The following is a 25,897-nucleotide window of genomic DNA, read 5'->3' as shown; positions in this document are numbered from 1 at the left end:
GTGAAGACCGAGCTGAGTCAAAAGGCGAAGCTCCTGATCTACCAGTTGGTCTACGTTCCTACTCTCACCTATGGTCACGAGCTGTAGGTCGTGACCGATAGAACAATATCCTGGAAACAATCGACCGAAATGAGTTTCCTCCGCAGGGTGTCCGGGCTCTCCCTCAGAAATGGAGTGAGAATCTTGGTCATTCTAGCCGCTTCTCCTCCACGTTGAAAGGAACCGATTGAGGTGGCTCGGGCATCTGGTTCAGATGCCTTCTGGATGCCTCCCTGCATAGGTGCCCCGGGCATATCCCACCGGCGGGAGGCCCCAGGGATGACCCAGGACACGCTGGAGAGACTATGTCTCTTGGCTGGCTTGGGAATGCATTGGGATCCCGCTGGAGGAGCTGGTTGAAGTGGCTGAGGAGACGGCTGTCTGGGCTTCCCTGCTAATGCTGCTGCCAATTTCAATCACATTAAAGAATATTTACAGACATTCACACAACCATTCAGTATTATTGTAATATCAGAAACTCGGGTCATGATGCAAATAGGGATGGACTTTGAGTTGGAAGGTTATAAACTAAGGCATATTAACAGGAATAACAAAAGTGGCAGAGGAGTGGATATATATATATATATATATATATATATATATATAGAGAGAGAGAAAGAGAGAAAGAGAAAGAGAGAGAGAGAGAGAGAGAGAGAGAGAGAGAGAGAGAGAGAGAGAGAGAGAGAGAGAAACCTGAAATTCAAAGTCTTAGATGATATGACAAATGTGATAATTTATTTGAATGCATAACCATTCGAAAGGAAAAAAATAAGAATGTTATTGTCACTGGTTTATCCAGAGCACCGGATACAAAGATTGATACTTTCACAGAATGGATGGAGGGTATGGTTTTAAATACGAGTGACAAAGTTGTTTTTATCTGTGGTGATTTCAACATTGATATATTAACCCATACCCATATAGACATAAAATAAGGAATGAATTCACCGCAATGTACAGTTTGGGCTTATTTCCAAAGATAACTCGACCCACCAAGATTACATCCAACTGTGCCACTTTAATTGATAATATTTATACTAATGAAATGGGGAAACAAAATAAGAAGTGGTATACTGATTAATGAAAACAGTGATCATCTACCAGTTTTTATTATCTATGATCAAAAGTATAAGAACAGGTAAACAGAAAACATAAACAATAGAAGCAGTTAAGAATGAGCTTGGGAGATAATATATCAAGAAAATATAAAAATAAAAATCCTAGAAAAACAGTTTAATAATTGTTTGGATGCATTTATAGAAAAGCACAAATTACTCTCTGACAGACAGTATGATTTCAGAGCAGGCAGATCAACATCACTGGCAATAACAGAAGCGATTGAAGAAATAACAAGTGTTATTGATCAGCGAAAGTATGCTCTTGGAATATGTATTTATATCAAGAAAGCTTTTGACACAATTAACCATGATATATTAATTAAAAAACTGGAACGATATGGCATTAGATGTATTGTGTCAGACTTGATTAAGAGCTATTTACATAGGAGACAACAGTATGTGAAACTCGGTGATCTATCTTCATCCTACTTGCATATTGTATGTGGTGTGCCCCAAGGGTCTGTTTTGGGCCCCAAATTGTTTATTTTGTATATCAATGACATTTGTAAGGTATCGGATGTTCTGAAACTGGCTTTGTTTGTGGATGACACCAATATTTTTTGTTCTTGGGAAAATTTAAATGAGTTATTGAATGAAATCACTGAAAGAATGGAAAAAAATGAAAATCTGGTTTGACAGAAATAAAGTATCATTAAATTTACATAAAACAAAATTCATGTTTTTTGGGAATTGAACAACAAATGTACAAATACAAATAAAGATTGATGGGGTGCAGATTGACAAGGTTCAGGAAAATACATTTTTGGGTGTCATAATAGATGAGAAAATTAGTTTGAAGCCACACATTAAACACATGCATACCAAATTATCAAAAAGCATTGCAGTATTGAATAAAGTCAAAATTATACTTGATTATAATTCGCTCCGCATTTTGTACTGTTCCATAATTCTACTATATTTTAGTTACTGCGTTGAAAATTGGGGTAATAATTAAATTATTATTAATAATTAAGTTCAATTAGTTCATTAACAACTACAAAAAAGGGCAATAAGAATCATACATAAGGTTGGGTATCTGGATCATACACACTCACTATTTTTACAGTCAAAACTCTTAAAATTTGTTGCTATAGTGAGTTTTCAGACAGCACAGGTTATGTATAAAGTTAAAAATGGTATGTTACCACAAAATATTCAAAAACATGTTTCGAGAGAAAGATGGGGGTTATAAATTAAGAGGGGGAAAAAATCTAAAAATGTATATTATTCGAACAAACAAGAGAAGGTTCTGTATATCATTCTGTGGGGTGAAATTATTACTATGTGAGAACTTAAAACAATGTACAAATATAAATCAATTTAAAACTAAATATAAAAGTTATTTATTTACGAGATACATGGGAATGGGAGGGGGTAGACAACCACTAAGTGATAGGAGTGTTGCTGATTTGTTGAGTACATATTTATGTTTACTATGGTTTGTGACTTGTGTTTTGTTATTGTTGGCTTTTTGGATTTAGGTTGTATCTTTTCTGTGGATTTAAAATGATGAGCTCTCTGAGTATTTATTTTACATTATTATTATGGAGTGGTTCATTATTAGTTACTTTTGTTATCCTCAGCAATATATTTTTGTATTTTTTATTTATTTACCATTGATGGAAACTAAGAAAATATGGAGAAGTCTTGCGACTTCTTCCCACTCCCTTTTAAACATAGAAAATCGTTGTTAGGTGCGCTTTGTTGAATTTTGCCTGTTTTGTAGCTATTTTATTTTATTTTGTTGTTGTATGTTTATTAATGTTATTGTTTTTGCTTTGTTTTTATTCTTTTTTTATGTTCAAATAAACTCAAACCCAAACCAGTCCCTATGACTACAACACAAATTTTCTTTATTGCCCAACTGACAGGCGTATTAAAGGACTACCTACGAGAGCTACCCTACCCGCTGATCACCAAGCAGCTGTATGAGGCAGTATTGGACTCCATGGCCACCAGACCTCTGAGGATGGGGGCAGCGGGTTGTGAGAACGACCACGCCGACGCAGAACACACTGTCAGCCTGTTAGAGAACCTTTCGGAAGTGGAGCGGGTGAGGAAAATGTTTTCATTAATGAATTTGAAAACGATAATAATGATAATAATGAATGTGATTACTTCCAAAATTCAGGCTTTTGCTTCACTGCCAAATTCTACTATATTGTGGGCGCCACACTTAACACTTCATTAGGGATATCATCTCATTGTGATGTTTTATTAACTCATTTGCTCCCCAAAAAACTATAAATACGTTCTATTTTAAATATTACCATGCTCCCAAAGACGTGTTTATATGTTTTTTTATGCTAGAGCATACAGAAGGCTTTGATGCAACCTCTGAACTGAAGAGAATGCTTGAAGCAATGGTAGTTTTTACAAAAACGACCAGCAGGTGGCAGCAGAGTATACGAGATTAACCAGGGCCATGTTGCAACAAGCTCTTTTCCCCAGTGTTTTCAACAGGTTTGTGAATAAGGATGAAACTTAGCTATATTCTAATGCTAATTGCTGCAAAACGGAAACAGATAGAAATATACTTTTTTTTTCCTGATGAAAGAAATGACTAATCTTTCTTTTGGTAGGTCCCATGTTTTTATTGCAATAGCACACAATATTGTGTGGGTCAGCCCAAATACAGTAAAACAGCGAAGGGGGTTGCTTCAGTGAAAATGGCTGGGTGTGAATGAGTTAAAAGATGACAATATTGTGTTGAACTTTTCATGTGGGGGACCTGATTTTCCCTCATGAAAACTAAACGTGAACTTCTTAAGTATTATTATGGCTATCCATGCTACCTGTACCAGTGGAACCCCTCCAACTGCTAATCATAACAAGGACCTGTCTTGCTCTCTGTATCAGATGACACTGCGGAAGCTTCTTGACCACCTCAAGTTGGTGGCATCCCACCAGGAAGTAAACAAAATGACATGTCAGAACCTGGCGGTGTGTTTTGGCCCTGTGTTGCTCAGCCAGCGTCAGGAGGCGTCTTGTCACACCAACCGAGTCTTCATCGACTCAGAGGAATTAGCCAGTGCACTGCACTTCAAGAAGCACATTGAAGTCTTGCACTACTTGCTGCAGCTCTGGCCAGGTAATTATTTAATATGTTTGTGTCTATAAATAATATTCTGTACTATATAGAATGTTTATCACAGAGGAAATGTTCCAGAGTCTATATACAAAAATATGTATATATTTTGTCTCGTAGTTTTGGTACGTTTCGTAGTCTCTCTGACCTTCACAAGCGATTACTAGAACCTTAGTTTTGTCCTGGTTGAGCTGTAGGAAATTTTCTACCATCCTAACTTAATATCTAAAATACAATTCAATAGGTTATCAATATGCATCACAAGAAACATTATAACTGCATAAACATAATACAGCAGCATCATAACTGCACAGCAACAGACAAATTCATCATCATAAAGAACATAGCAACTGCATAGCAACTGGACAAATGTTTACATTATCACAATGATCATAGTAACTGTATATTCATGATACTATACGTTCATAACACAATGACCTCCTGACCTGCATAAACACAATAACTGCATATGCATAATACACTATTCATAGGAGCTCACAATTAATTCTCATAAAACCCCAAATCAAATGGCCTGGTATATTTTCACAGATGGAAGTGGACATGAGTAGGAATGTGCGTAGGAACTTTGGTGACTATTGGTCACCATTTTCGTTGACGTGTTTAACGTAAGCCATTTTCTTCCAAACTCCAACCAAAACACTTCATCTTCCAAGTCAGAATTATGGAATGCGTGATGCAAATTTAATTACACTCATCTTGCTAGGTCCATTGCAGTTTGTGTGGATGAATTTTATTCTGGGGGTCCATAGTTTCCTCAATTTCTCATCCTTTCGGAATTTATGCAAGCTGAGACCTTCTTTTGGCGTTTTGCTACGCCTAGCCGTAATGCATCTGTTATCGCATATTTGCTTAAATGTTCCAAACAGGACGCGGACAAAGGTCCAACAGACAACACGGTGGTGTGTCAATCAAAAAGTCTCCACTTGTGGGCATCACATTCACAACATGTGCTGAAAGCCAGCAGAAAAAAGCCCTTAAATCACTTCTGAGTGTTTCAAGATCGTTTTAATATTCTACAGTTAGGTCGTATAAGACAGTTTTAACGAAAATGACAATGTTTTTTTGTTTTTTGGGACTGCAAACTCCTCCTTTAACTTAACTTATAAAACAGCTCATTGGATCAGTGGAACTGAAAAAAAAAGTCAAATATTAGACTATTAATGATCACACTTTCGGATGTGGTGTATTATCAATCGTACCAGGACAGGAAATTTCATTCATAGTTGTCAGTTTGGTATTGTTGCAGAGATTTTAATAATATTAATAATAAGAAGAAATTTTATTTGTAATGCACTTTATATTTCAACAATTTCAAAGTGCTACAGAGTAAAAAAGTAAAAAGCCTAGCAAAAGGCTTTTGCAAAAAGAAAAGTCTTAAAAGGAACTTTCTGCAACCTAAAAACAAATTGGTCAAATTTACCAAAAAAAAGGTTTAATTTGACCGATCTAGCTAGGCCCAGTTGTTCAATTCTTGGTTATTTTAACCACTGTTTAACCCCTAACCGGCTGTTAAATTCTTAACCTGCCATTAACTAACCCGGTCGTTAAATATGTGTTGGTCAAAACACGGTTAGTCACGCTATTTGTTAACGGCACCGTCAAAGTTAACTGTGCCGTTTACGTCACTGCTTAACACCAATATATCCCACATTTCCTCTTTTTGTTTACTTCCGGGTCGGCGAAAGAAATGGATACTATCCAAACGACCCCTGGCACTCGGCGCCCCAAAAAAATAAGCAGGAACTTTTCTGCTGATGAAGAAAACGTTTATCAATCAATGGTTGAAACAATTTAGGAGTTTTTGTAAAATATATATATATATATATATATATATATATATTTTTTTTTTTATTAATTATAATTGATTTGTTTTCTACACTGTGCATTTTCTGTGAATATTTTGTGTAATATTTTTGTAGCATATTATAATGCATGCTTTTGTTTAATTTAGTTTTTTTGTCTAACATACTGTATTTGTATTTTTGACTGATTTGTATTTTTGGTGTAATATTTTGATAGTTTTTAATTATTTGTCTTGTTTTTGTATTTTCATACAGCTAATATGTGTGTATTTTTCATCTAATATTTGTAATTGTTTTAAATTAAAATTAATTTAAAAATTTAATTTATGAATTAAAATTAAATAATTAGCTGCTATTCACAGTGTTTATCTTTGGAATCACCTCCCACTAAATGTTGGGCAATCCCCCTCTCTGTCCATTTTTAGAACTTGTCTCAAAAAAACAAATTTAAAAGTTAGCGGCGGTCCTTAGGTGTGTTAACTGGCGTGGTTTCGGAGCTTGAAACCGATCACTTTTGAAACTGGGCTTCAGAGTGGAAAGATTTCAAAACGCGCCCCGTACGTGTCCGTCTGGACTAGTGTTGTCACAATACCAAAATTTTGACTTTGATACTATGCCTGCATAAAATTTCTCAATACCGGTACTGAAGCGGTACCTCGACAAAACTCTAAAACATCAGCAAAAGCAGCAAAATTTAAACTGACAAAAGAACTTCCAATTATTATTTTTTTATTATTAATTCAAAATATTGGGATGTATACATGTTAATTTATGTACATACAGTATTTATTTATGTTTATACTGTATGTGCTTTCACATTGCATGCCATATTCTTGAAGTACTGTATTTGACTGCATCTGATGTCATCCGGTTTAAATATTGGCAATACAGTGGCACTCCAATGATTTAATGTAACGTTGCTTGAGTGTGCGCGTATGTCTCTGCTCTTCTCCATTCCGCTTCCAATTAGTCAATTGCGTAATCAAATACTACAAACGGGGAACAAAATCAGTTATTTTTAAGGGAAGTGTCAAAAATGCATCACAACCTGTGTCTGTTGCTCTTTCAGTCGTCTGAGCTTTTTCTATGGATAACTGTGATGTGCCTGTTCAAAACAATACATTTATACAATAAATATATTTCTAAGTGATCTATATAGACTTATTTTCTATTATAACCAATTTCATTGGTTGTTTAGCTAACCAATAAAATTTTTGTAACACTGACCCATTTTATTTAGTTTCACTGGTTACGCTGGTTAATTTCATTTATTTTATGTGGCTGTTTCATTCCTCGGGATATCATCATGGAATGATTCCCGAGCGCGGACCCTGCTGCTGCTTACCGCTCTCTCAGGGGATGGGTCAAATGCAGAGAGCAAATTTCGGCCCACTTAGGTGGGTGTGACAAAAAGTGGTACTTTTTAACTTCAACTTTAAGAAAATGAGCATCGACTTGGACATGGCTATGAGTACTATAGAAAATGGAAGGATGGATTCAAATAATCATGGATCTCTTCATGTGCGTTTGAATAATTCCCTTTCCTTCCATTTTGCTAGTGCAGGCACAGGCTCTCCCTCACTTGTTTAAATTAAAGTGACCTTAACTTCCAGACACTCATGTTTGTTGACTTTGTGGAGCAACAAAGTGGACAAGTGGACTAATCCGTACACCGTAGTGGAAATGGTTGCTGACTTTATTATTGAAAATTATTACTTTGTCAAACAATATTCATGGTACATACAAGTTTAAATCATATGGACCTGGGTACTTTTCCCCCCCAAATCATTTCTGTCCTTATGTAAAGATCAGATGCCTGCACACAAATTAAAAACATTCCAGACTTAACCTTAGCTCCTAAAAACTCACCCCAACGTTTCACAATTATTGCGGGATATTTTCAGCCACCGCTTCACACCTCTCAGACAGTTTGCATGCCTTTGAAGTGACGACAAGGACATCCAATCACATGTTCTTGCGGGATATAGAAAGGGGTCGGGGAATGTCTGCAAAATGATTCCGCATATTGTCGATGTAAACAGTGTTATTTGCTATTTAAATGTATGAGGAGACTTGAGTAGACTGTATAACTACTAGACAGCTAGCATTACAGAAAGTGGTGTGTAATTTTGTAGAGTGAACACAAGGACATGTTGCCTTTGGAGCTTCACTTTTGCACTCAGCTAATTCATTAATGATTGAATCAAAGTGTAGTGTCAGCTAAGGATAGCCACAAGATATGCTTGCAGCTTTTGCACACAGTCTCTCAAGGACGTTTTTGTACATGTCGAAGCCCTAACACTTGTGCCACGTCACAGCTAAAATGTTGGTGAGAATCGAGATGAAGATTCACAGGAATTTATTTTCAGTTTGAGTCACAAGGACATCGGTGGAACTGTCCCTGCCTGAACCAGGAAGAGGCCTGTTAACAGATGGAGGGGGGGGGGGGGGGGGGGAACTAAACATGAACAATATATATTTTGTTTTAATAGTTTGGTCTTGGCAGAGGTCTACATGCCTTTGTGGGACTTGTAGTTGTGGGAATATGTTATTGTGATTTTTATTCTCCACACTTTTTTGCCATGCAATAACTCCCACATAACACTTTTTTTCAAATTTCAACTTGCTTAAAAAATTCACTATATATATAGTATATATATGTATTGTCTGATTTCACATTACTTACAGTATTTGCAAAATTGAACGTTAAATATCAACGCTGGTTCAAATCCCACCTTCAACTACATTGCAAATATATCCATGGCCAGCCATTATGCTAAGTGATATACAACTGATATCAAGAAATGCATTATAATTTCACTCAAATGATTAAATGCATGCTAGCGTTCAGCATCAGATGACACTTGTTGACAACTAGTCCAGTTAGCTCAGTGCTTAGATCAATTTCAGACTATCATGAAAACCTGGGTTCAAACCCCGCTTGGATCACATTTTAGTACTTTAGTAATTTATCTTTCAATTTACTTCATAAGCATATGCATTCAAATAATAGCATTCATCATTTCAGCATTGCCACGCAATTTCTGCAGAAATTGCACTTTGTCTAGTTATGTATGATTTTGTTGTTTTGTTTTCCACAGTCCTCAACATAATTTCTAAAACAACAAATTTGTTGGGTTATTTCCCCTCCCTCATTCATGTCTCCTTTTTTCCATCTAAGAAACTCAGGGTGCTAATTAGCTAACCGCCAGTCTTCCCGTTATGTCTTCCGCTGTTGGTCATTGTCATTTTTCGTGTTTCTCGGGCGGGTTGTGATAAGACAAATTCTGTGTTTTTACATACTGGCCAATAAATTGATTGCTGAATGTATGAGGTTCTAAAGGGTTCAACCATCTGTGCTGTTATTTACCATTTTCCAATGAACGATACATTTAAGTTTATTTATCTTGATTTAACATCAATATATTGATTTTCTACAACACCATGGCATTGTGAATAATCTTGTTACCTCAACTGAGAAGGTTGCTCTTTCTGGAAACTGAGCAGCTTTGCAGAATGCTATGTTAATAATCTTGAAGCAGAAAGAGTGGTATTTAGTGTCAACCCTAGGATTTTTTTCAGCAGTGGCGGCAGGCGTTCCATGGTGGTGTTAACAAATAACTAGGGACGGGAATTGATAAGACGGGAATTGATAAGACTATTCCGATTCCGTTTTCAATTCTGCTTTTGATTCTGCTTGGGGGGAAAATGAATAAACATTGATTAGCATCCACTTTTTAATGTCTTAGTTGTATCAGTGAACAGGAGACATTTAAAAGTAACATGGCCTTACAAACCCAACAGTGAAGTTTTAAGGTCCACATTAAAGGACTCAATGGGGTGCTATGAGATCCCCAGAAAAAAAACAAAAGAAAGAAAAAAGATTTGAAAATAAACACACTACACACACTACTTTTTTTTTTAATCGTTTTCTGTAGAAATTTACAAAATACAACCTAGATTATTTTGTGACAATAATGTCCAACTCCAGTAACATTTCAACACTAAGATGAACTTGAGCACTCAAAAACTCCTCCTCCCTGTCTCAGTCAAAACAGACGCAGCCAATAGACTGGTGTGTGACTCCCGTAAGCAGAGTCAGTGTGGTCGTGTGGAAGTAGCGAGCGTTGCTTTTAAGTCATGGTTCATTCTGTACATCTTTGCACGTTTTGCAACCTTGAATGAACCCTAACAAACAAAAACAACTCAACACTCACAGGCCGCGGCGTTTACCCTCCCAAGCCGGCGTTGTTTAGTGAGATACGGGCTTTAACATTAGCAGTTACTAACGGCACGTTTCAAATAAAGGCAAACTGGCGCTAATATAGTTACTACCCGTACCTGGAATGTTGATAGGAGTGAACGCTTGCATTGCAAACGTTGCTGCTGGGTTGATACCTCCTGGACCTCTCAAACACGACAGACGGTAATCGCATGCTGTGTGTGCAAATGCTCTTGCATAGTGGTAGTGTTTCCTCCCTTAGACAAAATGTCCAATTTGCAAGTTGGCCTGTTGTTAGCTTTTCTTGGAAGATGTCAACAAACTTTCAAGCGTGGCGCCATGTTTGTTGATTGGCGCGCACGGAAATGTCGCGGAACTTGCATACGTGGTGATGTCATCGTCCATCACGGAACCGAAAAGGGAGTCATTAGCAAAAACAAATGGCACTTGACTGAAGATTTTACTTACCCATTTTTTAACTTGTCAAATCTAGGTCTCGCTATCTCAAACTAATAACATAGCTACCTCTTCCCCGGTCGTTCGTCTCCGGTGTAATTCGGTAATTCACTCCTCTAACTCTACCCTGTCAGGTGTCAGCTGCCTGTCGCCTAGGTGCTTGACCTTCTTGAGGACCGCAGCACCAAACAAGGGGGAAGATTTACTTGATGTGGGGGTGGGGAATTTGAAACAGTGGCGGCTAGGTTTAAGAGAATGTAAGAGTAGGCGGGCCGCCATTCCTAAATGAATGTAGAGGAAACACTGAACCCCAACAATATAGATGATCCAATTTTCTTGCTGTATTGTGCAGGCAACTCACTCCTCGCTCGCTCACTCACTCACTCACTCTTAAATGTTGGATATACAGTACCTCAGTATCTTGAGAAAGGAACACATTTTCGAATTTTAGAGATGATGAGCTGGATTTGAAATTCCTTTGCGGATTGGTGAATGTTGTTTGGCGTTTGGCTAATTCAGAAAGCATGAAAAGATACTCACTGGTCACTTTATTAGGTACACCTGCACGCTTATCAGACCAAATAGAAGAGCTATTGTCGGAGACGTCAATTTTGAGTTTGAACAAATGTGTTTTCTGTTGATAATTAGACTGGGCGATTATGAACAAAAAACATGAATGCACATATGTTGAAAGATATTGAAATCATGATTAATAAACATGATTAACACTGTAAACAAATGACTTCCTGCTGTGCCGGCTTTGGCCTCTTGGGGGCAGTGTGGTGCCATATATGTATGGAATACGCACTAATTAGAATTTAGAAAAAAGAAAACAAAAGAAAAGTTTGCGATTGAGCTTCATTAGTATCACTTGTTTTTCACAAATTAGGAAGAATATTTGCCTTTGAGTATTGTTATATTAACTGTATGTGTTCCTACAGCATTTGTGTGTCAATATTTGTTATTTGAAGGAATATCACTCCAAGAGCTCAATGCAAATTTTCTATTAGCACATCAATGGGACTTTACATTGACTGCTAGCATTAGCACTGGCGATGTTTCTAAGATAAAACATGTTTTTTTTAAATACACAATAATTGTTTTTGTTGTGTGTTTGTTTAGTTTAGAGTCGTAAACTTGAAGCAAGTGGGGTGTCATTAAACAACTTAAAAGCACATTCAAGGAGTTCAGAATAACATTTGTGACATGCAGCACAAGCAACATTCACTGTGCTTTCACAAAAGGAACTTGCAAATACACACTGCATTGTTCGGCACACAAAACATTTTTTTTCAAAGTTTTTATGATCGTGTGAAGACAAAATTTAAATCACAATTACATTTCTTTCTTTTTTACGCCACAATTACATTTCTAATTAATTTCTAATTAATTGTCCAGCCCAATTTATATATGCACAAAAGCCACAATTGTAGATATAGTATCTGAGTATTTTGTTTAATATCTTTTAAAATGAGTCACAACAGAGCATTATTATATTGTAAAAAATATATATATTAAAAATAAATAAATTAAATAGCAGAGTATTGTCCAGGTGTACTGAATAAATTGCCTTGCGATGCACATTTGAATTCATCGCAATCTGATGGATTAATGCTATTTTATCTCTTCGTCCTCTCCAGTTGTGGACCTTCATAATCAGCCATCTTTATCTGAAGCCCCTGACTCACTCATCGCCCCTCCTCTACGGCGGAGAAAAGAGCGCCCCCAGGTGTTGAACCTAACTGAAGCGGAGATGGCGGGTGTCCTGCGGCCCAAACCGGGACGGCTGGACAGCCCGAGCAACCGCTACGCGGGCGACTGGAGCGGCTGCGGCGACAGCTACTTCCCCTCTGAGATGCTTCTGCTCCCTCATGGCAAAGAGGAGGCCGACTACGACGATGTACCCTCAGAGGATATGGACGCAGACGAGGGGCTTGAAAAGCCCGAGGATGCGGAAGCCGGCGTGCAGGAGGTCACAAGCCATATATCGGGCCCTGCCGAGCCAGTACAGACTCAGAGCGAGGACATGGCGGAGGAGGAGCAGCCTGAGGATAACGATGAAGATGAGGTTGCGGCGGTGGAGGCAAAGCAGGACGAGGACGACGGTTCCAGCAACAGGCAGCGGTCGGAGGAGGAAGAGGAGGAGGAGGAGAAGGAAAGCGTGTGTGAGCACATCTTGCCTCCGCGGCTGCACAAGGAGCACGCGTACCAGGCTTACATGAAAATCCAGGACATCAGCCCCGTGCTGAGCAACAGGGTAAACCTGAGAGACCTTCAGGAGAGCATCGACACTCTCATAGGGAACCTTGAAAGAGAACTGAATAAGAACAAGCTCAACGTCGGCTACTAACTACTTAAGGAGAATTCTTAAATATTTGTGGTTTGTGACATGACACCATCATCAAAATCTGAGGTGTCAAATCCAGGTCCAGAAAGTAAAAACCCTGCTCCAGTTTGGCTTTAGCCGCAGGTGCTAGCTAGCTAGCTCTCCGGGTGCTCGTTTACCTGCTAGTTAGCTAGCTAGCTACTCAAGTGGCTAAAGCCAAACTGTAGCAGGGTTTTTAATTTCTGGACCTGGATTTGCCACCTCTGATAAAAAATTATGACATTTTAAATGATCACTTTTAAACTTTTAAGTCATTCCTTCATGTTTTTCTTTTACTTCCATCTTGATGTTCTCCAGTTTCTTGTTCCGCGTCTTTGCATTTCTTCTTATTAGAAGAACCCATTGACCCTTCAGGGGTTTAAAGGTGCCTTAATTGTGTGAAGGTGGTTCACAACATACAAAATCCACCCTGCATCCCCTCTCTATGCTAGAGAGGCTTGGATGCTTTTCCACCATGTTTGAAATAATAAGCTGTATAATATTCTATTTTTGTCTGACTCTGTAAATCACCAAAGTAGTATAGAACACTCAGTTGCTGACAGGATTTATAAAATGTATTAGTTTCAATCTAAACATCTATGTGCCTCCACAGATGTTTTTTTTCCTGTCAGGCTTCTGAAGCAACATTAGTCATGGAGCACTTCCACATCTTCTAGGAAAGAATTTCAGAAGCAGTAGAACTTTCATTATTTCTTTCCAACCAAAATAGGCAATTGGGTTATTAAAAATGTGCTGAACAAGCAAATAACCAGAAGAGAAAACCCGTCGTCGTCATTTTACCCATTGAGGAAATGTGGTCAAGCCCGCTAGTAGCGAGCAGACCTTATTGAGTGTTCTTTATGATTGAGAGAAAATTATTATTTTTTCCTTTTTCTCTTTTTTCTCCTTAAAAAAACTCCTAATATTTGACCTTTTAGCAAACAACTCAGCTTTCGAGTTGGGTAACTTACTATTTTTGAAAAGATAAGGTTAAAATTGCACTTTCCTAAATTAATGGTGTCAAAAACATCAGTGAATCAAATCTAAACAACATAATTGAGTATCCATCCATTTGTTATCCCAATATGTGAACATATTTCCCCAAATGTCTCCATGTGGGTTGTACGGAAACTGACATTGAAATCACTCAGATCTGTATAATGCTATGTGCTTTTATTTGTCATAGAACAGCATCTCTTCTGGTTAATTGGAAACACTGTATAAATTGAGAATTTAATATATAATATAATAATAATTTAGATTATATAAATAATCTCATGGAGCATACAATTGATGCAAAGTAGGAAATTGGCAATGTTGTTATTGTGGTACATTTCTTAGTATAGATTAAAATATAAAATACTTAAATTTGGTACAAAAGAAGCTGTGTTTCTAAAATTGCGATTCGTTTTATTAGACAAGCACTCCCTCCTTGACAACTATGTTAACACTGGTAGGAAAATATGAGCTTCAACGGTGTACTGATTTTCAGTATCATACCAGTCATCTCTGAATTCTTATAACACTCATTACTGCCTCATGAGGAACAAAGTGGTATTGCCATACAAGACCATCGTCTACTTGGTCACGAATCCCTTTATCGCTTCATAAAAATAAAAATAAATTAAGACTATTGTAAATAAATAAAGTCCTGATTGATTCCTTATTTATTTAGTCAAATTCCCCACAAGTTATGTTGGTGTAACTGTATAGAAGTCCTTACTAACAATGACGTCATCATCCAAGTCTCTGTAACAAGAAGTGATTCCGCACACGGATATACATAATATCTGAATGGCAAACTATTGTTTATCAGTGTTGCTTCATCGTTTATCAACTCTCGGGAAATAAGACGCAGCATGAACCAACAACTTAGCTGCCAAAACAGACAATGGATGTTTTCAGTAATCCAGTGATGAATTGAGAATACATTAGTCAGTATTTAACCTATATGGATATGTATATATAATAATATAAATGTATTTGGAGTATATTATTTTTGTGTGTATTCTTGTGTATTTAAATGCTTCTGACCTCATAGTGTTGACGTGTAGAAGTAGTTGCTATTCTCCCCTTCAGGCTACCTGTACACATCTTGATGTGCTGGACTTAAGGTACAACTTGAGCTGTAAAATGTATGATAAAGCTGTTTTTTTGTTATCTTTTGTATATAGTTGATATTGTCTTTGGTGGACTGAGCTGTGTTCAGCATTCTAGGTGTTGTGATACATTTTAAGGTACTGACGTTGCATGGTCAAAAGCTTTACTGACATAAAATAAGGCCATTTCTCATCTGCCTTTGTATTCAGTATTTATGTGTAAAAAGACTATTTTGCAATGTAAGATTATTTGTTTCTCACTATGTTTCCACAGTAGAGATGACTGCCGTGCTTCAGTTTTTCTCCAGAGGACTGTCCATACATATACATTATGAGTTAAAGTTTGTTCAGCATAACTGTGCACACTTCCAGTACAACTATTCTTGTACAGATTATGCCTTAACATTGATAGCAATCATTGATTAATGATCAGAGGATGAATGTCCTAACATTTATGGCATCATATTGTATGTAATAGCCAGCCCTAGCCTGAAGGCAACAAACACAAATGTAAGGAAGACAAGTGCAACTAACAAAAGGCAAGCTGCAAAAAAATCACTACATTCAATTCAGCCAGTGTAAATCAAGACTACCGTCAGTGAGGATTTTATTGGCATCGGCTGGCTTCATTCTCAAAATAGCATACATTATAGTGTATGTACAGTATCATTATACAGCTGTATTTTCAAGTCATCTTGTCCTCTGGAGAGAAAATGCCACAAGAAAAGCATCCCAAAATAAAATATTACTTTTGCATTGATCCAGAGTCATGTATGATCATAATAAAGTATATTATTTTATGAGTGGTATTCAAAAAATGGTATCATTGTTGCATGCAAATGAAAAAATAATAACACCGGTCTGTATAAAAAATAATAAATAAATAAAAAAGTAGCCAACAACATTTTTTAGGCAGTTTTGGCTGTAGACTCTAAATAACTCATTAGTTTTTCTCTTTATCCTCCCGTTTTTTGTAATTTGGCATGTAACAGATTGTTGCATTGCGTGATTTTTAGGAGCCGAGGTGAAGTACACTGTGTAACTGCAACTGGTACCACAATTTCAAGGCCGGGGCAAGTGCCCTCTTTTTTTGGGAAATAGGAATATGGTCACCCGGTAGTATGTACTATAAATCCTTTGGCAATTCAGGTTTTGTTCTATTGACCTTTTGCACGTGACGTCACCGCCCTAATGGGAACGCACCCTCCAGGACGCTGGACGGCAAAAGAACCACTTGCCTGTATTGTAACCATTGAATCTCGTACAGCGTTAAGTCCTTCATCTAATCAATTATCTCATAAAATGGTCATATCTTGTGTGGTCGGTTATACAGATAAACAAGGGAGTAAACTAAATATTGCTTTTTTGTCGCATACCCACTAATGAAGACAAAAGACGTTGATGGATAGCAGCAATCAACAGAAAGGACTGGCAGCCCACAAAGTATTCACGGATTTGTAGCGATCATTTTTTTCGAGGTTAGTAGATAAATGTTCATACATTTTACTAGTAAATGTACACACTTATAACAGAGGTGTCGAATTACGTGTTTCAAATCACCTTAACGAGCCAGATAGTTAGCGTCTACTCCAACTGCACATACACACAGCTTAGTTTTAAAATGTACCTTCTTCAAAACTATTAAGTGCGTTTGACTGTTTAATAATGGGGGATGTCATTTTTGTGCTTGGAGTTTTTCACTCTGGAGCCGGCCGGAATCATATTCATGAAATGACTGCATAGCTTGCCACTACGATAGTCTTTTTTTTCCCATGCTGGTCAACATAACATCATCACAGCGTTTCAATATAGAACGGAATGTGTCAAAATAAGTCAGTTAGCATGATAAACAAGCATCTCGTCCCAGAGACCGCCAGCGACGAGCATTTAAATCAGCTCCGGTGTAAGGAGGAGAGCCGGTTAGACACCGGCATTGTCTACATAATGATATAGGTCGTGTGCTGTGAATTTCAGCAAAGTCTGCAATTTGATTAACTTGGTAAAAACAGCAGACAACAGAAGGTAAGGGCTGTTTTCAAACTAGCAATCTCCAACTTAAGTAAATATCGCGCTCTATGAGTCCCGACTAAATGTGCCACTTCGACTGACAGGCGAACTTCGGTTGAAGTTGTAGATTCCATGGCTCAATGGGCAATGATAACCTTTAATTAGTAAAATAACAGTCGCTAAGTCACTAAGTTGCTCCGCGTCACGTCCACTTCCATTCAACAGTCATATCCTTTCGCCATCCATCAGAGGACACTCACGTGATCATGTGGCGTTGGTGCAAATGGCCAATAGGAAGCTAGCTTAAAAGACACTAGTGCGCAGAGTTCTCTCTCAGCTGCATGGCTGGGCCAGTGTGCTAGTAGCTAAACCATAACGGCTAAAATAATAATAATAATAAAAGCACATATAGCGTTAAACAGAAAACCTGGAGCAAAATCAATGGTACCACTGTATGCAGAGCGAAAAAATTATCTACAATAATACATACAGTATGACATTCTTGTTTATTCTTGATGCAGACCAGTGTAATTTAGTATTTTATCAATGTTCATTCCTTCTTCCTCATTTCTTTACAGATGGAGCACGATCACCCAGCCTTGTATGTGTAGATTAACACGTTGTGGAATTGCCCTTGCCAGCTTCTGGGAATCTCCCCAAATTGTTTTATAGCCTAAGGGACATTCCCAGGATGCAGCTGTCCTGTATTATTCTCTTATGGAAGACTGCACTTTTTGCACCTCTTAAATTTAAACATTAATGAGCAACATTTGTAGAAATATAATGTTTATCATCTAAACTTAAAGCAATTGATAAACATAGACGTAACAGTATTAAACAAAAGTTAAATTAGGCCGGATGGCTGAATACTTCCAGTGAGTTTTTTTATATTCGCTCATGGCTGTTAGCATGACAAGTTAGACGCCTGAGGCTTCTCATCACCATAATGGTTTTTAACCTTGTTTGAGTGTCTGTTGACAGTTCATATCACCTCTCGTGAGTTGTGACTGCCTTGAACAGCCATGAATTTAAAGTTTTACACAGCAGGTTGTACTTACCTGTCTGCAACAACATGTTTTATAATATACTGCTAAATGGGAATTTCTACAGCCCTGTAAACAATTATGTGACATCTTAAAATGTACAGAATTTTTTTAATTTATTTATTTGTTCATTTATTTCTTATTTTGGACAAGAATAGTCTTAGAGGAATTGGAAAATCCATCCTTTCAACCTGTATTGTCTATTTTTTATTTAATTAAATTTTTTACCTGTACCTGAGGAAGTTTTACAGTGGAACAAAGTTTAAAATAATCCTTTCCGTAACGCCAGACAGTCTCGGGCAATGGGAATTGAATAAATCAGTTAGGGTCAAGTTACCATAATCAGACCATTATTAAATGTACTTGGAATGAAGGGGACATTTTTTTTCCAAACAGTTGAGAAAAATCGATGTGTTGTGTAGAACTAACAGATTTTCTGGAGTATGCCGTACCAGTCAAACAAATGCATCATGAAGAACTTGGGAGGGGAAGAGGTTGGACATACAAGTAGCTCCAGAGTATAAATCTTTTTTTTTTGTAAAGGAAATTAATTTAACAAAAACCGAGCCCAAGAACAATAGAGTTCAACTTCCTCAAGCAAACAAGGTGAAAACTTTACACTTTTTTTTTTTTTTTTTGTATGTGTGTTTGTGCGTGTGTGCGTGCGTGCGTGAGAAAAAAATAAAATAAATAAATAAGAATTCCCATACCGTTCACCTAAACCGAACACTTCAAAATCCAGCCAGAGTCGTGGGGCCGCCAGGAGACCCGAAGGGGGACCAAAGAAAAGAAAGAAAAGCGAAGCCCAGCACCGACCAGACACCACCCACCGGGCCACTAACCTTCACCAACCCCAGAGACATCCAAACTCCAACAAATCAGGGAAACCTCAAGGGCCCAAAGGAGAAACTGAGGAAAGGTAGAAAGGACAGACGAAGCAGAGTGAGATCCACAGACACCAGCCTCCACCGAATCAATGACCTGAGGGAGAAACAAATTGTGTCTGAGTCTCGATAGATGCTGGTGTGGTGGATCTAGCATGCATGAAAATCTCCACCAAAGAGGGGAGCCGTCGACCCCCGCCAGGACAGAGCAAGCGCAACACCTCAGGGCCCCCCAGGCCGCGGCCGCGCCAAAGGACGACCCCCGGGCCCCGCAGGGGCCACCGGCCGGAGAGCAAACCCAGGAGCAGGAACGCCCCCCACCCCAACACGGCCCGCGCCCCCAACCCAACGCAGCAGGACGGGGCACTGCAGGCCCACCAGGCACCCCACCGGCCCACAACCCCCGCTCCCCCCACGACCCCCCGCCCCCCCACCCCCGCACATGGACAGGCGACCGCAGCACTGCTCCATACCGCGGCCGCCCCAACCGATCCCCCCCCCCCCCCCCCAGTTGTGTGGTGCATTAAAATTTGGAGGGGAGCTGCAGGGCGGAGACGGTGTCTCCACCCCACCCCACTCCCCCCCAAAGTGTGTTATGTGCCCTAAAATGTATTGTGCAAAACTAGTGCAGTGAGTTAAGAGGAGCGACCAGCTGGGCCCCCCCCCAACCGGGCGGGGGGGGGGAGGCGCACCCGCCCACCAAAACCCCCACCCACCCCACCGGGACCCCGGCGGGGCTCGCCCCCCGGATACCGGGGCCCGCCCGAAGTGCCCGGAGGCCCACCGGAGCGGGGCGGGCACAACACCAATCCCGCCCACTCCCCCGGCCCCCGGAGCGCCGAGACCCGGGCCACGGATGGAACCCCCGGCCTAGGGGAGGGGGAGGAGGGCGGACAGGGGAGGGGGAGGGGACGGGGGAAGGAGACGACAGGAAGGGTAGGAGGCAGCGGCAGGGCCGCAGAGAGAGGGGGAGAGGAGGAGGAAGGGCGACGAGGGAGAAGGGACAGGGAGGCGGAGGACGGGCGGGGAGAGGTGAAGAGGGAGAGGAAGCAAGGGGGAGGAAGGGGGAGGGGAGAGGGAACCACGGGGCACCCCGGCGGCCCACAGGCCCCGACCCGCGTCGCCGGACCCAGAGCGACGGACCGCGCCGGGGCGGCGCCGCCCCGGACACCAAGGAGAGCCCCGCAACACAGCACCCACCACGAGACCCAGGGAACGACCAAGACGCAGCCGCCACCCAGCAGCCAACAGAGGGGCAGACCCGCCCACGCCCAGCCAGGGGGGACAGCACCTGTAGAGTTAGTCCCCTGGCATGCAGTGAATCCGAATATTAGCCTTTAGTGCCCATTGGAGGTGATTCTGCTCGATCCTGTTGACAGCAACTGGGTTCCTGACTATAAAAACACAACCATTAGTAACAAACTGCCAAATGCAGAGACATCAATGTAAGTTATCACGATGTGGTGGCTCTCGCTAACAGGCAGAATTAAATAACCAGAATTAGGTTAAAATATTCTATATACGTAGACCATATTTCTATGAATTTTGATATTTGTTTTTTATTTGAGGCCGATATTTTTTCCATTAAAATGTGATTTATGAGGAGGTTAGACCATTGGTCGATATTCAGAGTTTGTTTATTTTTCCAGTTAACAAGAATTGTTTTTTTAGCGATAGTAAGGGCTACAAGTGTAGATTGAAATTGTTTATGTGGTAGGTCAGTTGTTGTTAGGTCACCTAGCAAACACAAGTTTGGAGATAAAGGTATCCTATAGTCCAAGATAGCGGAAAGTTTTTCTAAGACTTTAGTCCAGAAATACATAACCGGGGTGCATAACCATAAAGCATGGAAATAAGTGTCTGTAGTGTTTTGTAAACACTGGAGACAAATGTCGGAGTCGGAGAGGCCCATTTTCTTCATCATATATTGAGTAATGTATGTTCTATGGATTATTTTGTATTGGATAAGTTGTAAATTTGTGTGTTTTGTCATTTTAAATGCATTTTCACAAACTTGAATCCAAAAGTCAGATTCCGGAGCTATAGACAAGTCTGTCTCCCATTTTAAGATGGGTAAAGACATTTTATCCGTATATGAAAGTAACTTATATATTTTTGAAAGTTTTTTTGTTGTTGTCGGAGAAAGCTTAGGTAATATCTTTAGCTAAGCCAGGCGGTTGGAGCGTACCCTGAAGTGTTGGAATTTGTTTCTTTATCATATTTTTAACTTGCAGATAATGTAAAAAATTTCCGTTTGTTATTTTGTATTTTTGGAGCAAAGATGTATATGATATAAACATATTATCTGAGAAGAGATGGTGAAGATGTGTGATTCCTTTCTGCTCCCACACACCTAAATAAAACGTTTGGTTGTTAATTTGAAAGTCAGGGTTATGCCATAGGGGAGAAAGCCCACAGGGCTCCACTTGGGCTTTTGTAATTTCTAATGCCTTCCACCAAGCAGTCAGGGTGGCGGAGATCATTGGGTTTTTAAAACAATTATGTCGCTTAATCGATGTTGTAATAAAGAGTAAATCTAGAAGTCTGAGGTTATTACAATCCTTCTGTTCTAGTTCCAGCCAACAGTTAGTATCTCTGTTGGGTTGTGCCCATAGAACGATATATTGTAGCTGGTTAGCTATATAGTAGTACATAAAATTTGGTGCCTCTAGACCACCTTTGGATTTACTTTTCTGAAGAGTAGATAGACTAATCTTTGCTTTTTTTTTTTCCAGTAAAAATTTTGTAACGGCTGAGTCCAACAACTGGAACCATTTAGCCGTAGGTTTAAATGGAATCATTGAGAAAAAATAGTTTATTTTAGGTAAAACTTTCATTTTAACGGTGGCTATTCGTCCTATTAAAGAAATAGCAAGATTATTCCAGCGTTCCAAGTCACTATGAATGTTATCCAGAAGTGGAGAAAAATTTAAATGAATTAAATCAGTTAATTTAGGTGAGATTTTTATGCCTAAGTATTTTAAATTACCTATAGGAAATGAGTAATGTGGGTCCTGGCTTGCAGGGTTCCATGAATTTTCTGTAATAGGTAGAAGTGTTGATTTTGTCCAGTTAATAGAATAATCTGACAACTGTGAGAATTTAGTTATTAAGTTAAATACTTCCCCTAACGAAATCGCCGGGTTTTCTAGATAAAGTAAAATATCATCGGCATATAGATTAATTTTATGTTCTGTTACCCCAGAGTGAATTCCTTGAATCCTTCTTTCCTGGCGTATGGCTATTGCAAGTGGCTCGATAAATATTGCAAATAATAAAGGGGATAGTGGGCATCCCTGTCTTGTGCCTCTCTGTAAAATAAAGCTCTTAGATATAATCCCGTTAGTAGTAACTGTAGCTTTGGGAGAATCATATAATACTGACACCCAGTGGATAAATGATTTCCCAAAGCCAAATTTATTTAAAACAGCAAAGAGGAAGGACCAGTTAACTTTGTCAAAAGCTTTTTCTGCATCCAACGATATAATAACTGCCTTCTTATCATGCCGCTGTGACATGCTAATAAGGTTAAAGAGCCTCCTAATATTATTAGTAGAGTGACGATCTTTAATAAAGCCTGTTTGGTCGCTATGAATAATTGTCGAGATTACTGTTTCTAATCTAGATGTGAAAGCCTTAGTAATAATTTTGATATCAGTGTTAATTAGTGAAATCGGACGGTAACTTGATGGAAGGGTGGGGTCTTTTTCTGGCTTTAATAAAAGTTTAATTGCTGCTGTATTCATGTGTGGACGTATGTAACCATTAGTTTTAATTTCTGTTACTACTCTTAAGAATAGCGGAGCAAGCATTAACCAGTAGTGCTTAAAAAATATAGCCGGATAACCATCTGGGCCAGGTGCCTTGCCATTAGGCATACTATCTAGAGCACTGTACCACTCGTTTATAGTAAGTGGCGCTTCTAACATATCTTTATATTCAGTAGTTAACTGAGGCATATTTAAGCTACTGAGGAATGCCTCAATATGCTCAGGGTTAGGTTTGTTAGTTTCTGAGTATAGGTTGCGATAATAGTTATAAAAAATTTGATTAATTTCTTCTGGTGATTGTGTACATTCACCAGTTGTCCCTTTAATAGCCGTTATAAGAGATTTTTCCCGATTGCGTTGAAGTTGGTTTGCAAGAAATTTACCTGATTTGTTATTATATTCAAAGTTGTTTTATCTCAATTGTTGTATTATAAACTCTGTCTTTTTAGTTAGCATATCGTCTAACTGTATTTTTGTATTTTGTAAGTCAGTCCATATTTGGTCATTTGGGTTTATTGCGTACTCATCCGTCAGTTGTTTAATTTTATCTTCCAAGTCATTTTCAAATTTTTGATCCTGTTTCTTTTTATAAGATGAATATGATATAATTTTACCTCTAATTACTGCTTTCCCAGCTTCCCAGAGAAGAGATGGCGATAGGCCTGGAGAGTCATTTATTTCCAAAAAGTCTGCCCATTCTTTCCTTATAATTTTATCAAACTCTGCATCGTTTAGCAGAGAGATGTTAAAACGCCATGTTGGTGGTGGTTTAAAGGTATAATCAACTTGTAGGGAAAGTGAGACTGGTGCGTGGTCGCTAATAATAATAGGATGTATTTTTGTAACAGTTTTATCAGCAATAGAGTTATTTGTAAGAAAATAATCAATTCTTGAAAAAGACCGGTGTACAGCGGAAAAGAAGGTAAATTCCTTCTTATTTGGGTTTTTAAGTTTCCAGCTGTCGACGAGGCCAAAATCATCCATATATTCCCCTATTACTTTAGTAGATTGTAATCGCCTTATACATGTTGTGTTATTAGAACGGTCTATTAATGGATTTAAGACTGTGTTAAAGTCTCCTCCAATAATAATAGTAGAGTTCGCTGCTAAATCAAACAGCTGAGAGAAAAATTCATGGAAAAAGGCCGGATCATCATTATTAGGGGCATATAAATTGCCAAGTGTATATATCTTATTAAATATAGTTACCTGAATAATAATGTATCGGCCCTCTGGGTCTGTTATTGTATTATTTAGAGTAAAGAGTAAATTCTTATGTATGAGTATACAGACTCCTCTTTGTCTGCTGTTATAAGGGGCAGAGTATGCTTGGCTAAAATTCTTATCAATAAGTAATTTTTCTTCAGATTTTTGTAGGTGGGTTTCTTGCAGGAGGCAAATATCTGCTTTTAATTTTAAGAGATGGTCTAAAGTTTTTATTCTTTTTGCCTGTGAGCGAGCGCCACAAACATTCCAGGAAACCAGAACTAATTTATGCATACAAACAATATAGGCTCAGTCCTGTGTAAATATCTGCATAGGCCATTTGTCAATACTGGCATGTTATAGGATAGAATCAAAGTAGTTAGGTGATTTATATAATTTGTGTAAAATATAAGGAAATGTGTAAGTAAATATAACAGTGAAAAAACGGGTAGGGATGTGAAAGTGAAGGACGTTAGTACAACAATAAACAACATTATAATACACAAGTAACTGGTAACCCAAGCGAGATTTTTTTTTTTTGTTTAAATCTACTTTTAGATATAGTTATGTATTATTATTATATTTATAATATAGCGTAAACATAATGAGTATTCATATTTTAGGTTTTATAACCACATATACATTATATGTATATGTATATGTATACATCTAATAATCAAACAAAGTTTAGTTCCATCGATGCTAATTAGAACAGCCAGGGAGTGGAGTTGGGGTTCCGGAATAGTTGGCCATCGATGTATAGTTTATCAACGACCATCATAGTCCGTTTACCCTCCTGCCTATTTTGTTTCATTATAGGAAACAGTACCTTTCGCCGCTCATTAATCTCTCTAGGGAATTGGTCATTCATTCCGAATGAGGTCCCTTTAAGCTCCCGTCCTTTACTTTTAACAAATACTTTTTGTTTAAAATGCTCAAATTTGGCGATAATAGGACGGGGTCTGTTGCCCCTACGGGCTTCAAGCCGATGTACTCGGTGAAAGGAGATGTTATTTACCGTCTCCTGAGGAATTTTTAACGATGTCGTCATAAATTTTTTTATCTCAACCTCTGGATTGTCAGAGGTGTTCTCGGATATACCTAAGAATATTAAATTATCCTGCATGCTACGGGATTGAACATCCAGAATAGTTTCTTTTAGCATTTTATTTTCCTTTTTAATGGTTTCTAACTTGGCTGAAACAGTCACGAGTGTAGCGTGTATCTCGGCATTGTTGCGTTGGAGATCATTTATTTGTTGGCTGAGGAATTCCATACTTACCTTAAATCCCTTCACCTCCTCGCAGATGAAGGAGAGGACCTCTAACTTTTTATTTATGGACTCCAGCATACTGACCGAGACCTCCGTAGTAGTTAGGTCGTCCGTGTCCGTCGCTGAGTCATTCTTTCTCTTTTTAGAGGGTTTCTTAGACGGTTTCTCGACGGAAGAGTCCTCCATCGCGCAGTTGTAAAAATAACCGTCAATGAAGCGTTCGAGGTCCTCCACGTTGGATGGTATTCCAAAACTGTCGGATGAAAGAGAAAAGAGAAAAGCCAAGATATATGATGGTTAAACTCGAATTAGTTTAGCATAATAGAGCTAGTTCTATCTTAGCAGCAGGGCGCTGCCATGTTGGGGTGTCCCGGTCTCGCTGTAGGTCTCGCGATAATCACAGCATCTCGCCTTTACACCTTTACGCCTTTAAACTTTACACTTTTAACTACTTTATGTATAATTTTGTCTTTTTTTTTTTTTTAATGGCTTATACGTGACATT

The 25,897-nt window shown here is 38.7% G+C and overlaps 1 protein-coding gene across 1 annotated transcript in view; it reads left to right on the top strand.

Annotated features, from left to right (window-relative positions):
- Window positions 1-16,013, top strand: part of syde2 (synapse defective 1, Rho GTPase, homolog 2 (C. elegans)) — a 61,872-nt gene extending 45,859 nt beyond the window's left edge. Inside the window, exons 6-8 of the mRNA XM_077584749.1 lie at window positions 3,029-3,210; window positions 4,017-4,248; window positions 12,387-16,013. Coding sequence (XP_077440875.1) covers window positions 3,029-3,210; window positions 4,017-4,248; window positions 12,387-13,096 — 1,124 coding nt within the window. The 3' untranslated portion in view covers window positions 13,097-16,013. The remainder of the gene's footprint in view (window positions 1-3,028; window positions 3,211-4,016; window positions 4,249-12,386) is intronic.
- The last annotated feature ends 9,884 nt before the right edge of the window (window positions 16,014-25,897 follow it).

Source organism: Vanacampus margaritifer, chromosome 13 (assembly GCF_051991255.1).
Source record: "Vanacampus margaritifer isolate UIUO_Vmar chromosome 13, RoL_Vmar_1.0, whole genome shotgun sequence".
In the NCBI taxonomy this organism is placed as follows: domain Eukaryota; kingdom Metazoa; phylum Chordata; class Actinopteri; order Syngnathiformes; family Syngnathidae; genus Vanacampus; species Vanacampus margaritifer.
This window is presented reverse-complemented; position numbering and strand designations above follow the sequence as displayed.